At 47.1% G+C, this 13,739-nt stretch overlaps 1 protein-coding gene and 1 pseudogene across 12 annotated transcripts in view; both read right to left on the reverse strand.

The window, feature by feature from the left end:
- The window catches only part of ARHGAP22 (Rho GTPase activating protein 22), a 186,794-nt gene that overhangs the window by 66,418 nt on the left and 106,637 nt on the right, over positions 1-13,739 (reverse strand). The window contains exon 1 of one of the 12 annotated variants that reach the window (XM_039872349.1): positions 2,905-3,283. The exons of the other annotated variants lie outside the window; for them this stretch is intronic. Within the exon in view, the coding sequence (XP_039728283.1) occupies positions 2,905-2,956 (52 nt within the window). The 5' untranslated portion in view covers positions 2,957-3,283. Of the gene's footprint in view, positions 1-2,904; positions 3,284-13,739 lie in introns of those variants that run through there. 12 annotated transcript variants of the gene reach the window in all.
- On the reverse strand, positions 344-461 carry LOC120610015 (uncharacterized; annotated as a pseudogene).

The raw sequence follows: 13,739 nt of genomic DNA on the forward strand, positions 1-13,739 counted from the left end.
CATTTGTGGCATGCCTTCCCCAGGTCCATGCTGCCCACCTGCAGTTGCTCAACTATTGGGACCAGTTGTCTCTTGAAGAGAGTGCCAGACTTTGGATTTTAAAGGTATGGTGATGACTAGATCCACTGTGGTGACTCTGGCACATGATGTGTTTTTGCTGTTTTCTTTGTGAGATTTGCAATTTATTATTTGAACTTTTCTACTTTATCAAGTATTCTTTCATATAGGGACAACACAGTTAAATATTCTGTTGTAAAAGTTCTGATTCAGAAATATCTAAGAATAAAATTGATTTAAAAAATTGTCTTAGGAAAATTTCAATCCCTTATTTTTTTATTTTTTACACCTACAGTACCTGGTCTTCCTAGGTGGTCTCCCATCCAAGTACTAACCAGGCCAACCCTGCTTAGCTTCCGAGATCAGATGGGATTGGGCTTGTTCAGGGTAGCATAGCAGTAGACTACCTTGAGAAAATTTAAATTATATCAATGACTGGTGGACTCTCTTTTGATCTTTTCTTAAATGAAACACATATACACATTCCCAGTCTGGAAAGTCAGACGTTCCTTATACAGCTTGTAACTGCTAAACACAAAACACACATACACACAGGCCCCTTGGAAACAGACGTATTGTGTCACTGCTGTGATAACTGAACAGGTTAATGTCTAAAGCTACATTTTTCCAAATGCATCCCAAGAAATGAGCTGCTCTATGAAAAGCTGGCTCCCTGGGCAAAGGTTTGGAGACTGTATCTACAATTTACCTGACTTGAAGATATCAATTCTTAAAGGCTCTGAGAAGTCCTGCAGCAAAAAACTCTTCCAACTTTGATAACTCACCATTTCTAAGGTTATTTGACCAAGGAACTCCTTCCCCTGTTTATGGCAGAACAAATTTTGAACAATGGTCCAAACTGTCTACTGCCTAGCCAGACTGGCCACCATGAGCTCAAATCTGTAAAATGAGGCAATATCTAAACATTTGGAGATTTTACATTAAATAAACCAAACAGCTGCCTTCCTTGAACCATAGACTATTCTTCCTGACTAGCAGTGGCTGGCCGCCAGCTCTGAACAGGGTAAGCACACTCTGGCATCACCACAGTGCTCCCTAACCCCTCTAATCCCAGGTCCCAGACTTGGCCAGTTCTGCTAATTTATACAGATTGCAGGACCTCATGAGCCCGTTAGGCTGGGTCTCTGTTCCCAGGCTGCTGTGGCCAGCTGTGCCTTGAGGTGGTGGGAGGGTGGGGGCAAAGTGGGAAACACTCCTACACCAGGCCTGTTCTTCACCTGGATCAGTATAACCTGATGTCCACAGCCCCTGGCTCCCTTCTGGGCTGCAAGTTGAGTATGTACTCTTCCTAACCAAGGCCTTGCAAATCCACCCTTGCTTCTGGGACTCAGGCTCCACCCACTGCCTTGTTTACTGAGGAAGGGTCAGGAAAGACAAAAGCTGCTCCAGCCCTGCCAGCCCACCAGTGAAATCCTTCCTGCTCTGCTCTGGGCTCTGACATGCCCTCAGTCAGCATTCAGCAAGATCCTGATCTCTGAGTCCCTACCAGAACAGCCAAACAGGCCTGCTCTCAGTCTCCTCCAAACATGAAACCCCACATGCAATTCTTTTTTCTTTTTTAAATCAAATGCTAAGAAAACTGTTGCTCTGGGGCAATGAGAACCATGCAACTATTCACATTTCTTATTTGGTTTTGGCTGCAAAGAGGCTCAACCACAGACAGTATCTTTCTTATGGCCAGATTAACCGGGCTCTATTCTCTCTGCTCCACGTGTCCTGTTTAAATGTAGGGTCCTCTTTAGTTTTTTATATTTATTTTACATGTTGTAAGCCACCTCAAACCCTTTGTGAAACAAACCTGTACATTTGTGGTAGCATTATTATCACCTGGACAAGAGCCCTTCAAGCTGCTTGACATATTCATACCTTTTATTTATCTATATCCAAAATATACTTTGAACAAGGACCTGGCACTCATTCTGGTAAAGCCTGACCTTTTGGTTAACAGGCATGATTTCCCAACTCACCTGGTCACAGAAGTTAATTGGGGAAGTCCTTAAACACACAGCTACACCGGCCCTTCGCCAGAGCCTGTCCAGTCAGGGTGGGGCCAGAGATTTGAATGTTTAACAAGGGCCAGGGGGCAGGTGAGTTTTAGGGTCAGGCGAGTTTGGGAAGCGCTGCAGTATAGGGATGCCCTGCTATGTTTCCGAAAATCAACAGAGATTGTTTCAGTTAAGGGTTAACTCGTTAGGGCCACTGCCTGAGGAAGTCGGACCTCAGGCGGCCACCAAAGTTCTATGTTGTTTCTCGGCTTGGAGCCCTCTCCCAGCCGCTACATTTCACAAGCAGCTCCCCTCGCAGGTTCCGCTGCGACTTTTGGAAAACTCTGAGTCAGGGCCCCTGTTTGGGTCAGGGGCCAAGTTTGTGACAGAGGTGGGAGAGAATGAATGGCTCCGCTCCCGGGTGGTTGAGCCGCACAGGCAGTGCCGGGCGCTGGTCCGGCTACCTCTGCAGAGGACCTGCGGGCGGGGTAGGGCGGGGCGTTGGGGATCCCTCCGCCCCAGCCGTGAACTTGGCGGACCTGCAGCCGGCGCCCACAATCCGCTCCTCTCCCGCCCTGGGCTGGGCTCCGAGCCCCAGCCGGCACCCGGACCCGGGAGCAAGAAGAACCCCTGGATGCGCACTCCAAAGTTCAGAAACTCCAACTGAGCCTTTTCCAAGGCTGAGGCAGGTGTCGGGCGGCCCAGGAAAACTGGTATAGAAGTCCCCAAGGAAGGGCTGGCAGCTCCCAGCCGCAGCTGGAGGGAGCGGGCGGCACGAGCCGCCCCGCACGGTAGCGTAGAGGTCCCGAGCCCAACGCACACATGCGCACCCGAGAGTTACCTTTGGGAGCTCGCAGGTGTCCCCTCCAGTCCTTGCAGCAGCACAGCCCCATGGCAGCTGCACCGCCTGCTGCTGGCACCCCCGCCTCCTGCAGCGGGTATCCCCGGGCGGCGCGGCGGAGGTCCTCCCGCGGGCAATGCCCAGCGGGGCGCGGGACTGAGTGCGGAGCCGCCGTCCCAGCTTCCCTCTCCCTCACGCTCTGTCCCGGCCCCGGGCCGCGGGCATCTCTGCTCCCGGCAGACCGTGCTAATCAACAAGAGAAAGCGCAGATCGCGCCAGCCGCGCCGCCAGTCCGCTTTTATCTCCGCGCGCCGGGGCGGCCCCGCGCGGCTCCCTGCCCTCGCGGGCGCCCTCCCCGCGGCGGGCTACCCCGGGGGCGTCGAGCTGTGCGCTCGTGAGGGACTGCCAGGGGGCGCTGTGCGAGACGGTGCGGTCTCTGCGCCCTCTGCCCCTGGGGAGCCAACCAAGTGGTAGGAGAGACACTGACCGGATCTCTCCGCAGAGATCGCAAAGAAAGGTGCCCTCGCTGTGCAACGGCGGTGCCTCCCCTCCCCCATCCTCTGACTTCATGGATGATTTCTCTCATTTTCCCAGTTCACTTTACAACTCTGCAGTAGCCGAAAAATAGAGTGCCCAGACTACCTCCAAACCTGGCTGGGCTACATATGGACAATGTGACCTAGGGTAAGTCACTTCCTGTCTGAGGCTGTTTCTTCACCTGAAAAGTGAGAGAAACAACACCGTTTTAGATGTCCTTTACCATAAATTAAAGGTTTGGTAGTATCAAGTTATTTAAACACTTTGTGCTCTGTTTCCACATCTCTAAAACCGAGAGAGTAATTGAACTGCTTCATTAAATTGTGAGGATTACATGAGTTGAGATACATACAATTGCATGGGTCCACTTATACATGGATTTTTTCAATAATCCATACAGTACTGTAAATGTGTTTTCTTTATGCTTTTCTTAATAACATGTTCTTTTCTCTAGCTTACTTTAATGTAAGAATACAGCATATATATATATATATATATATATATATCATACAAAATATGTGTTAATCAACTTTTATGTTATCGGTAAGGCTTCGGTCAACAATAGGCTATTAGTTAAGTTTTGAGGAATCAGAAGTTATAAACAAATATTCAACTGTGTGGGAGTAGGTGCCCCTAACCCCCACCTTGTTCAAGGGGTAACCGTATATATATAAAACTTAGAACACAACTGGAGTGTTGCTAAGTGCTTTGTAAGTGTGAACTATCATCATCATCAAGTGTTGGTGAGGATTTGGGCAAATGGGTGCTTTTGTCATGAGGGTGTGTTTCAGTGTAATCACTTTGGAAGATAATATGTGAGCTGCTTATTAAAACTAAAAATGATAATACCCTGGGGCCAAGCAATTACATTTCTCAGTATGTTCTCCACAGAAATGTTTGCTTATATGCTCAGGAAAACCTGTACAAGGCTGCTCATAAGTAAAGAGATTATCAACTACACTAGCATTTTCATAAAATTAAATACTATCTCAAAGGAGGGAGCTGGAGCTGAATGCTCAAGATCTATGGATTCATGGGACTTATGTAAAACACACACCCACAAAATATTCCTATAGTGTTCACTCTATGCTAGGCACTGCTCTAGGCACCAGGGCCTAGAAAAATACATGGGAAGAAAACAGGAAACCAAGAGTGGTTCCCTCTGGGGAGACAGTAAGTGATAAGAATGGATTGACAGTGGGTATGAAGAAATTTTAGTGTTCATATAGAGGTCTGATTTCTTAAAAGGAAGGTATATTTACATATTATTGTATAATTAAGCAATCAAATGAGAGAAATTATTTTGCATCTGGCACAGACTAGGATTCTTAATACTAGGTTCTTTCTCACTCCTCTAGTGCCTAGGATTTCTTTCTGCCCCTAAAACAGGGCTGTGGTCAACCTCTGATAGCCTTTTCTTGACTGGGATTTTCTCCCTTCCATCCCATTCCCTTACCATCTCGGGAAAACAGTAGTCCAGGGGCAGAGCAGAGGCAAGGCCAGGTCAGAGGCAGAAGCTGCTTGCAGCATGGAGCAGAAGAGTTAAATGGAATTGGGGGAGGAAGGGAGGAAAGAATGACTTGGAGTAGGGAAGAGGTTTTCCCAGGAGTTAAGTCTTATTCAAAAAAGAGATTAACAACAGAAGGCAGATTTCTGCCTCCCTCTCCTTTAACTCTCCAGAAAGACCAGAGTGAAGCTTCTTTGGGGATAGAGAGAGTTGTCCTGCACTAGATCCGGAAAGTGAGATGTTTTCACTTCATGACGTGCAAGCAGGGGTTACAAAGAAGGAGTAACTGAGAAAAAACAGAGAGACCTGACTTCTGGTTGCTGCCAAGTCATTTTAAACAGTTTCAGCATCAGGCAAGATGACTTAGTCACAACGGGCTTAATGAGGCCCCAGGAATTCCAAGCTAAGGCTCCCTGCATTCAGGGAGAGCCTGTGTGGGGAGCCAGCCCCCGGGTGATTGTTCAACGGCCAAGTCCCACATTTGGAAAGGAAGATTTAAAAGAAAACATCACAGCGGTCACTGTAGGCTGTTGTTTATCTTTCTAAGAGGAAGTAGCAAAGCAGGATCATTTCAAATGAGCCTATTATAGAGGGTCAGCACCCTTACCGAACTGTTCAAATATATTTTGGGATACTCGACTTTTCAAAGTGGATTTAAATATCAACTCTCAGGGCATTTTAGGAGATAGAAAGAAAGCAAGGCAAGAGCTTCTACTATCATTGCCTTTGCTTTCACAGTCTTTAATTCCTCATTATACATTGTCTTTTTATAGTTTTCTAGTTATGTGTCTATTCCTCAAGAGGGAAGAAAAATAAAGTTCATTTTATGTTCCTCACCATAGGCCAGGCAATTCAAAATAGACAAACCCTTGAAGCAGATGCCATTAGATTTGATTCATAGAGGCAGCAACTAAAACTCAGGGAGACAAAGAGACTTGCCCAAGATAAAGAAAGTGGTAAGGGCAGAGCCAAGATGGACAGTGGGTGGGTGGTGGGGTGGGTGGGTTGGTGGATGGATGGATGGATGGATGATAGATGGGTTGGTGGATTGATAGATGAATAGATAGATGGATGGATGGCATTTCCCCAGTTAGGCATAGAGTCATAGGCTGCAACTAGAAAAGCACATACTGAGCATGGAATTTGCCTGAAAAAATCAAACTCCCTGAACATAGCTCTGCCCCTGAATTTGACCATGACCCCAAACCATCTTGAATTGAGCTAAAATGTCAGGATCAGTCTGCATCTTGAATTGAGCTAAAATGTCAGGATCAGTCTGCAAGGCTCTAGCCACTCTACTCCAGAAGAGTGACTGGGAAAGTGGGGCCTCTGAGACATCTTCCTGAGGTAGAAGGCCAACATCCTGCAGGCCACAGGAATGCAGAGCTAGAACCATGGGTGGGAGCAATGGACTCTAAGAGGAGTTCTGAATGCCAGCTTTGGAGGGCAAAGGCTGTGTGGGACAAAGGCTACCCCTAGCCACCCAGAGCTCTACCTACTGCTGCTTTATTCCATTTCTCTGGGAGACTCCAAGTTTGATAGTGAGGATACAGGGTTGTTCCTAGGGAGGCCACTGCTACTGCTGGGATCCTGGCCCTTCCAGATATGTCCCAGGCCATTCAGGGATTTGCTTAAGAGGCTCAGGACCTGGCCTTGTTATTCCTCTCCAGGAGTCTGGTAGCTCTTCCCCAGACATACTAAAGGTACCCTCATTGTACCATCTCAAGATTTGAGCTCAGCCCTGGGCAGCTCAGGGTAAGGGTAGAAATGGGAACATGGCATCTTAGTCACAGGTGTAGCTTTGAGGATTATGATGATCATTCACTCATTCTTTCATTTATTCATCCATGTACCACATGATGACTGAATACAACTGAACACCTAAGAAAGCCCCAGAGCCTGAGCTCCGGGGAGGTCCGGAGGGCACCCTGGGAGCTCCAAGGACAGAGGAGAGGTCTTTGAGGTGAGAGTTGAAACAAAGATGTGAGGAGTTCAGCACTTTGAGGGATGGCATAGGAATGGTCCTCCAATGGGCAGTGTTGTTATGTTTAGGAACTTAGTTCTGGGGTAAGGCAAAGCACAAAGCATTTAGGATAAGAGATATGATGCAGCCTGTGATTCTGACTGGTCAGCCTGGTGCTAGAGTTAAGTAGGGACTGGAAGGGGGTGACCAGGAGCAGGGAGAAAGACAGGAAGCAAAAGGGATAAGCCAGGTGAGAGATGTGTCTCAAACACAGCAGATCAGAGATGGAGACCAGGCAAGACTGTGAGGCCCCCAGAGATTCACACCTCCCCAATTCTCTTGCCCCATGTTGTTCTGTCCCCTTAAATCTGGGCTGCCCTGTGACTGGCTTTAACAAACAGAAGGTGGCAGAAGTGATGCTGAGCCAGTTCTGGGCTTGGCAGCTCCTGCCGCTGTTTTCCAAGGAAAGCCACCACCTTGTGAGCAGTAGGACTGTCTTGAGACCACTGTGCTTGAGAAACTCCAACTAGCAATGTGGAGAGACCACATGCAGAACTGAGATCCAGACCAGCAACCACTTCTTCCAGCCATGTGACTGAGGCTACCCTGGAAATGGATCCTACAGCTGATACACAAAGAGCGAAGCAGAGCTTTTTTTTACTGGACCTGCCTACATGGCAGAACAGTGAGCAAATAAAATGTTTAAGTCACTAAGCTTTGGGATGTTTTGTTATGCAGTAACAAAATTGAAACATGGGGAGTAATACATAATACTAATAGCTAATACAACCTGGCCCTGACAGTTTGCCAGGCTGAGTTTGACATCCCACTAGAATTGAGAGAAACCCTGTGCATTCAGTATCATCATTATTTCCACTTTAAAGAGAACACTGAAGCACAGAGAGGTGAAGTAATTTGCATAAGCTCACACAGCTAAGGAATGGTCAAGCTCAGAGTGGAGCCAGCCATACTGCTTCAGAGCCTATGCCCTTAAAGACTCTATGGTAGATATTTTGGAGGCAGAAGGGACAGAACTTAGTGATGAATTCAATGTCCCATGGGTCTAAGGTATAGCTGTAGGTGAGACTTGTAGTTCAACAACAACAACAACAACAACCCTGTGCCATGTTGGACAGTATCTGGCAGGAAGGCCACATGAAGCTCATTGCTCTGTCAGCTCTTCTGTTGTCTGCTTCCTGTGAGCCCTGGCATCTGGCAGACAGAGCTGAAATCCAGTGTGTATACACCATATGAACAACACCATAGATACATAGACATTCTGGAAGTAGAAGAGACTAAACATTTTAATATAACCTCCTCATTTTTCATGCACAATCTGAGGTCCAGAGGGTCTAGATCCACTCTACAGCAATTATTTCTTGAAGGTGTACTATGTGTCAGGCCCTGAAAGGTGAGATAGTGACAAGTTGGGGCTATGTCCAGTCAACTTCAGTTTTCACTCTAAAACAAATAGACCTACAGAAATGATAAGCAAAAAAGAGGCCTTTCAACCATCTCTCAAAATATGTTTTGTGCACTTTGCCACAGTGCATTGAAAACCAGCTGATGTGGATTTAGGTATCTGGTTAAACATGTTAACTGGCACCCCTCTCCCCATCAATGGCATTGTAGTTGTTCTTCGCTTTACACACTCATTTTTTTTTTTTTAAATAAAGTATATGACTATGGGAAAGGTAGAGTCTGTTTTAAACAAGCCCACACTGCTTATGCTATGGACCCCATAGGAACCAGTATACTTTCCCTTTCTCTTAATTAGACGTAAGTCTGATTTCTCTTTTTCTCTTAGCTGCCAAGAAGCTCAGGAAAAGTATGGCTTTGGCAAGTGCTAAGGCCCTGAAGTAGGCCTTCATATTTATGCTTCGCTTCTTGATTTTGCTTTTCTACTTTTATTTGCATTTTCTCAGGTCCTTCATTTTTTTAAATTAATATTGTTATTTTTATTTTATTCTAAATGTTCTCATTAGCAGCCATATCAAATCCTTTGTGGGGTAATGTAGGAGTTTAAGTAAATAAGTGAATGTAATACATTCTATTTTAAATCAGGAGTTGGTAAACTTTTTCTAGGGGCCGATAATAAACATATTTAAGCTTTCTGCGCCATACAGTCAACCGCCCAACGCGGCCCTTGCACTGTGAAATCAGCCATAGACAATACATAAATGAATGTGTGTGTCTGTGTTTCAATAAAACTTTATTTACCAAAGCAGGTAGTGAGCCAGATTTGGCTTCTGGGCTTGACATAGTTTGTAGCCCTCTGTTTTAAAGAAATGTGGAGCATTGGGAAATTGTTTTCTCTTAAGTTGGGAAGTACTAGGCTTAGGAAAAAAAAATAAATTCCCATCTCTAAGATGTCTAGTTTCGCTTCTGGGTGACAGACTGGGGTGAAAAGCAAATATACAAACTGTCTGGACAGTTGGCTCATGAGAGGGGCATGCAGTGCCTGGGAGGGGTTGGTCAGTCTCTGACAGAGCGGGCTCTGAGGTCTGCCAGTGAGAGCCCACTCTCCCCTACATTTGCCATGTCCACTCCTCAAGGAAGGGGGCACTAGGGGCAATGCCCTAGAGGTACATAGCCAGCTGGGTTCCCCAGCTCAGGCCAATGGGTCTTCTGCTGCTGTGGACGTTGTTCATGGAAGGAATGTGTCTGCAGCTCCAAATTCCCACAGAGAAAGACAAGAGGAATCATTGGGGAGAAATTCCTGGGCCACATTTTTCTTGCTGTTCATGTGGCCTGAAGCCATTGAACTTGGCCAGATTGCCCAGAGAGGGATTTTACAAAGCCCATTGTCCTTTCCCAAAGTCTCCTCCTCACCCCTGCCCCCACCTGCTCTTTCTGCCTGCCTTTCTTTCCTCCCCCACCCCTAGGAGAAATGCAGCATGGGAAAGAGCGGGGGGCCACAGCCATGGCCCTGAGGACTTTTGCTTCCTGCCAGCCAGAGACTAGGATGGCTGCAGCAGTAGCTCCCAGAGGGAGGGAGGGAGACAGGGCACTTTCCAGCAGCTTCAGTGGGATCAGGCCTTTCCATGCACTGGAGGAGCAGGAGGCAGTTTCAGCTGCTCCAAGTGGAAGACTTGCTTCAGTAATAAAAGCAACACATATTGGGCATCAATTGTGTGCCACGCACTGTTCTGAACATTCTACATGTAATTCATTACTTCCCACAAGAGCCTTATTACAATCCCTATTTTACTGATGGGGAAAATGAGGCACAGAGTGCTGAATGACTTACCTAGGGTCCTACAGCCAGAAAGTGGAAGAGACAGGATTTGAACTGAGGTGTCTGGCTCCAAGGTGACTCTTACCTCTCACTTTCAGTATGTGGGATCCCTACAGCTCAGCAGTCCACTTATAAATATTGCCCTAATGCAATATTTTTGCAGATATAGAGAAAATTCATGGGCAAAGCATTTGCATAGATAGGACCTGTGCACCTTTAAAGGCTCCCAGCATCCCCACATGCCACAGATGAGACCCTCTACCATGAGCCAGGCCCACCTGCTCCACTTAGGTGAGGGCAGTGTGAACTAAGGGTTAATCAGCCTTCTTTGCTATTGTCACTATTGTGCCTGCAGCTGCTGACAGCAGAAGGGAGAGACCTATTTACCCAGTAAGTCTTTGAGTGTTGGCAATGTGCCACCCCCAGGTTTAGTGGTTTACATACATATATTTATACACATTATATGTCACAGACACCACAACCCTAAGACTGAGTGTTGATAACCCCATTTCACAGATAAGGAAATGGGCACAATAGTAAGGCAATTGATGCTTACCGCTGTAACAAACTGCAAAAGCTCAGAGCATTTAACCCTATAAGGATTCTTTCTCATTTATGACCATCTAATGTAGGTCAGTCAACCTAAAGTGGGGAGACAAGGGACTCTGTTCCACACAGTCACTCAGGGGCTCAGGCTCCTCCTAGGACCTCAGCATCCTCTTCTGAATACTTTCCATCTGCTTTGTCAGAGAGCAGGGTGATCTCAAGGAGTTTTAGGGGCAAAGATTGGGCCTACATCAACACTCCCACCCACATTCCATTGTCCAGAGTTCAGTCATGTGACCTGTCTTACTGTGAGGAGGCCATGGGAAAAAGGAACAGGCTACTACTCTGGGGTTCAGAAGGACGAGGTGCTGTGAGGGGCAGCTGGGCCATTTTATGCCTAAACTTGTGTTTTGCCACCATATTGCCTTGACTGAAACCAATGCCCAAACTGTCTAAATTGAATTCCAATTTTACCATCTCGAAAGATCCTCAGTCCTTCAAAAGGACAATGACTGTGGCTGAAGTTTCTGAAGTGCTATTAGGATTAACTAGGACACTAAGAAAAGCCAAGAAAAGAACCTGAAATAGAGTAAGTGCCCAACAGCCTCCAGGCTGGGAGAATTTCAGCCCTAGGAGAAGAGAGGTGCAACCCCAGAGTCCACAGGAAGGCAGGAGCACCACCGCGTGCTTGCTGCTGCCACCTAGTCGTGCAAGGAGAAAACACAGGATGATCTAGCTTCCAATTTCTGGTTCTAGTGGGCAAGTGTCTAAGCCACTCTTGTCCCATCCTGATGCTCAGCAGTCTGCTGAGCAGAAGCTGGCATTGGCTGTGACTAAAGCATAGATGCAAGGATGGGTGAAGTCCAGAGTTTTGCTGTGGAAGCAATTCTGCCCAGGCCTCAGCATTCTGCTCAGTCTGAAGGATTCCCTGCCAGATAAGGCAGGATCTGGGGTATGACTGTGGATTTTCTCACCTGGTCACTCCTACAGGGTACTGGCTACCTCGGGATGGTGGACGTGGGCAAGCTAGCCTTGTTGGTGGTAATGAGATTATAGTTGTGTGGGAATGAACTGCTGGGTACCACAGAAATATTCCCCACGGGGAGGGAGAGGGCCATCAAGTCTTTCCAGGGACACACACCTCCAGCATATGACTTCCTGCTTGGGAAGAGGGTCCACAAGTTCCTCATGCCGCACTCTATCAGAGACATCTTCTTCTCTTACCTTCAATACAACAATACAATATGACACACACACACACACACACACACATACACACACACACACACACAATTTGTAAGGGTAAAAGTTACTTTAATAGTTGGCCTCATATGGCCCTGTCAGACCTTTATCTAACATCTGATAACTCCCAGGGACCACCATTCCTCACTCCCTTGTTTTTCAGTACCAGATGGGACTGCTACCCCCCCACACCTCTACTTTTATGGCCTCAGCATCCTTCCTGCAGCCAGGCCTTGGTCCATGCAACAGATCTCCTAAAACCAAATTTTCAAGATGCACTTTTTAGACTATGGACTCCAACCCATTGCGGGGGCGGGGGGGTGGTGTCATGAAATCAAGTGGGTCTTGGCTAGTGTTTTTAAAAATGAGATAGAATCACACAGACTAGAAAATGCCAGTGGGCTTCTCATGTAGAAATAGTCCCTTTTCATGAAACCCTTGCTTCAATGTAATGTTTATTTCTGGGTCCTGGGGTGCGATGTAATGTTTATTTCTTGCCAAAGGAAGTATAAAAACACTGTGCTGGTGTGTCCATCTCACTCCTTCCAGAAAGCTTGGGCCCTTTGTGAAAAATTAATCCACCAATTTCTCCTCTTCCCCTACTGTCCCAACAAATCCCCGGTCTGTGCAAACCAAAGAGCACAATCTTCTTTGCCAAGCCACTCAGAAATGAAAAATAGAACCCACCACCACTAGCAACAAAAAGGTCTTGTTACAAACTGATTCCAGGACTCTGGCTGCTTACTTGTCTTGCATTTGCATATCCAAGAGGGCCACTTAAGTGACTCTTCACAGAACAAAGAAGGTCAGCTTCTCTCAATTAAAAAATGAAAAGAACCCTGTGCTCTGCACATTCCGTCAGTGCAGGCTCTCTCATGGCAGGCTTGTCTGACAGCGTTTTGACACATCTGGTGGATTGTTCTTTCCTCCTCCAACGTCATTCCTTCAACAGTTATTTGTGGAGCGCCACTCTGTGCCAGACACGGAAAACCACATACCGGAGCCTCCTGCCTGATGCTCCTTCTCAGCCAGGGGTCTCTGTATGTGTTATGAGGACGAGCGTTTCCACCTCCCTCTCCAGGCATCTTCCTCTCAGGGAAAGGCGCTGCCCACTGAGGATGTGTTCCAGCTCTGCCTCAAGCCTGTGAGGAGAGGCCTGGCTCTCTAGGACACTGGTATTCTCAGTCATTCCTAAACTGGGGCAAGAGGAATTACTCACATGTATTGAGCACCTGCTATACACCAGGCACTGCCGTATCCTGCCACTCCTGTCAAGGCCCATCAAAGCCATTATTGTTACCATCCAATGAGGCTCAGGAAGATGAGGTAACTTTCTCAGGCGAGATATACAGCCAGTAAAAAGCCAGTTCCTTCCTGGGTCTTTCAGCCTCCTGCAGCTCTGTTCTTCCCACTTGACCCTAGGCAGTACCTGGAAGTCACTAGGCTGAGCCATATGCTGAACGAATGATGTGCCATAGCAGGAACAGCATGCTGCCCTGCTGATGTGTAGGGGCTGGGCAGAGGAGTGTAGGAGGACCCACCAGGGAGGAGGGTAGGAATTTGCTAGGCTTTTTGGTTTCAGCCCCTAAGATTGTGGGCTGGATTCCCAAGGTCAGCGAAAGCCATCTCCTGCTGTGAAGGGCCAGTCGCTCTGTCAGCTTCACTTCCAACTTCACAACTGCATTAGTTTCCTAGGATGCCGTAACAGATGACCATAAACTAAGTGGCTTGAAACAACAGAAATTTGTTCTGTCAGAGTTCTGGAGGCTAGAAGTCCAAAGTTAAAGTGTTGGCAGGGCCAA

Source organism: Pteropus medius, unplaced genomic scaffold (genome assembly GCF_902729225.1).
Source record: "Pteropus medius unplaced genomic scaffold, Ma_sr-lr_union100, whole genome shotgun sequence".
NCBI classification, from domain to species: Eukaryota; Metazoa; Chordata; class Mammalia; order Chiroptera; family Pteropodidae; genus Pteropus; species Pteropus medius.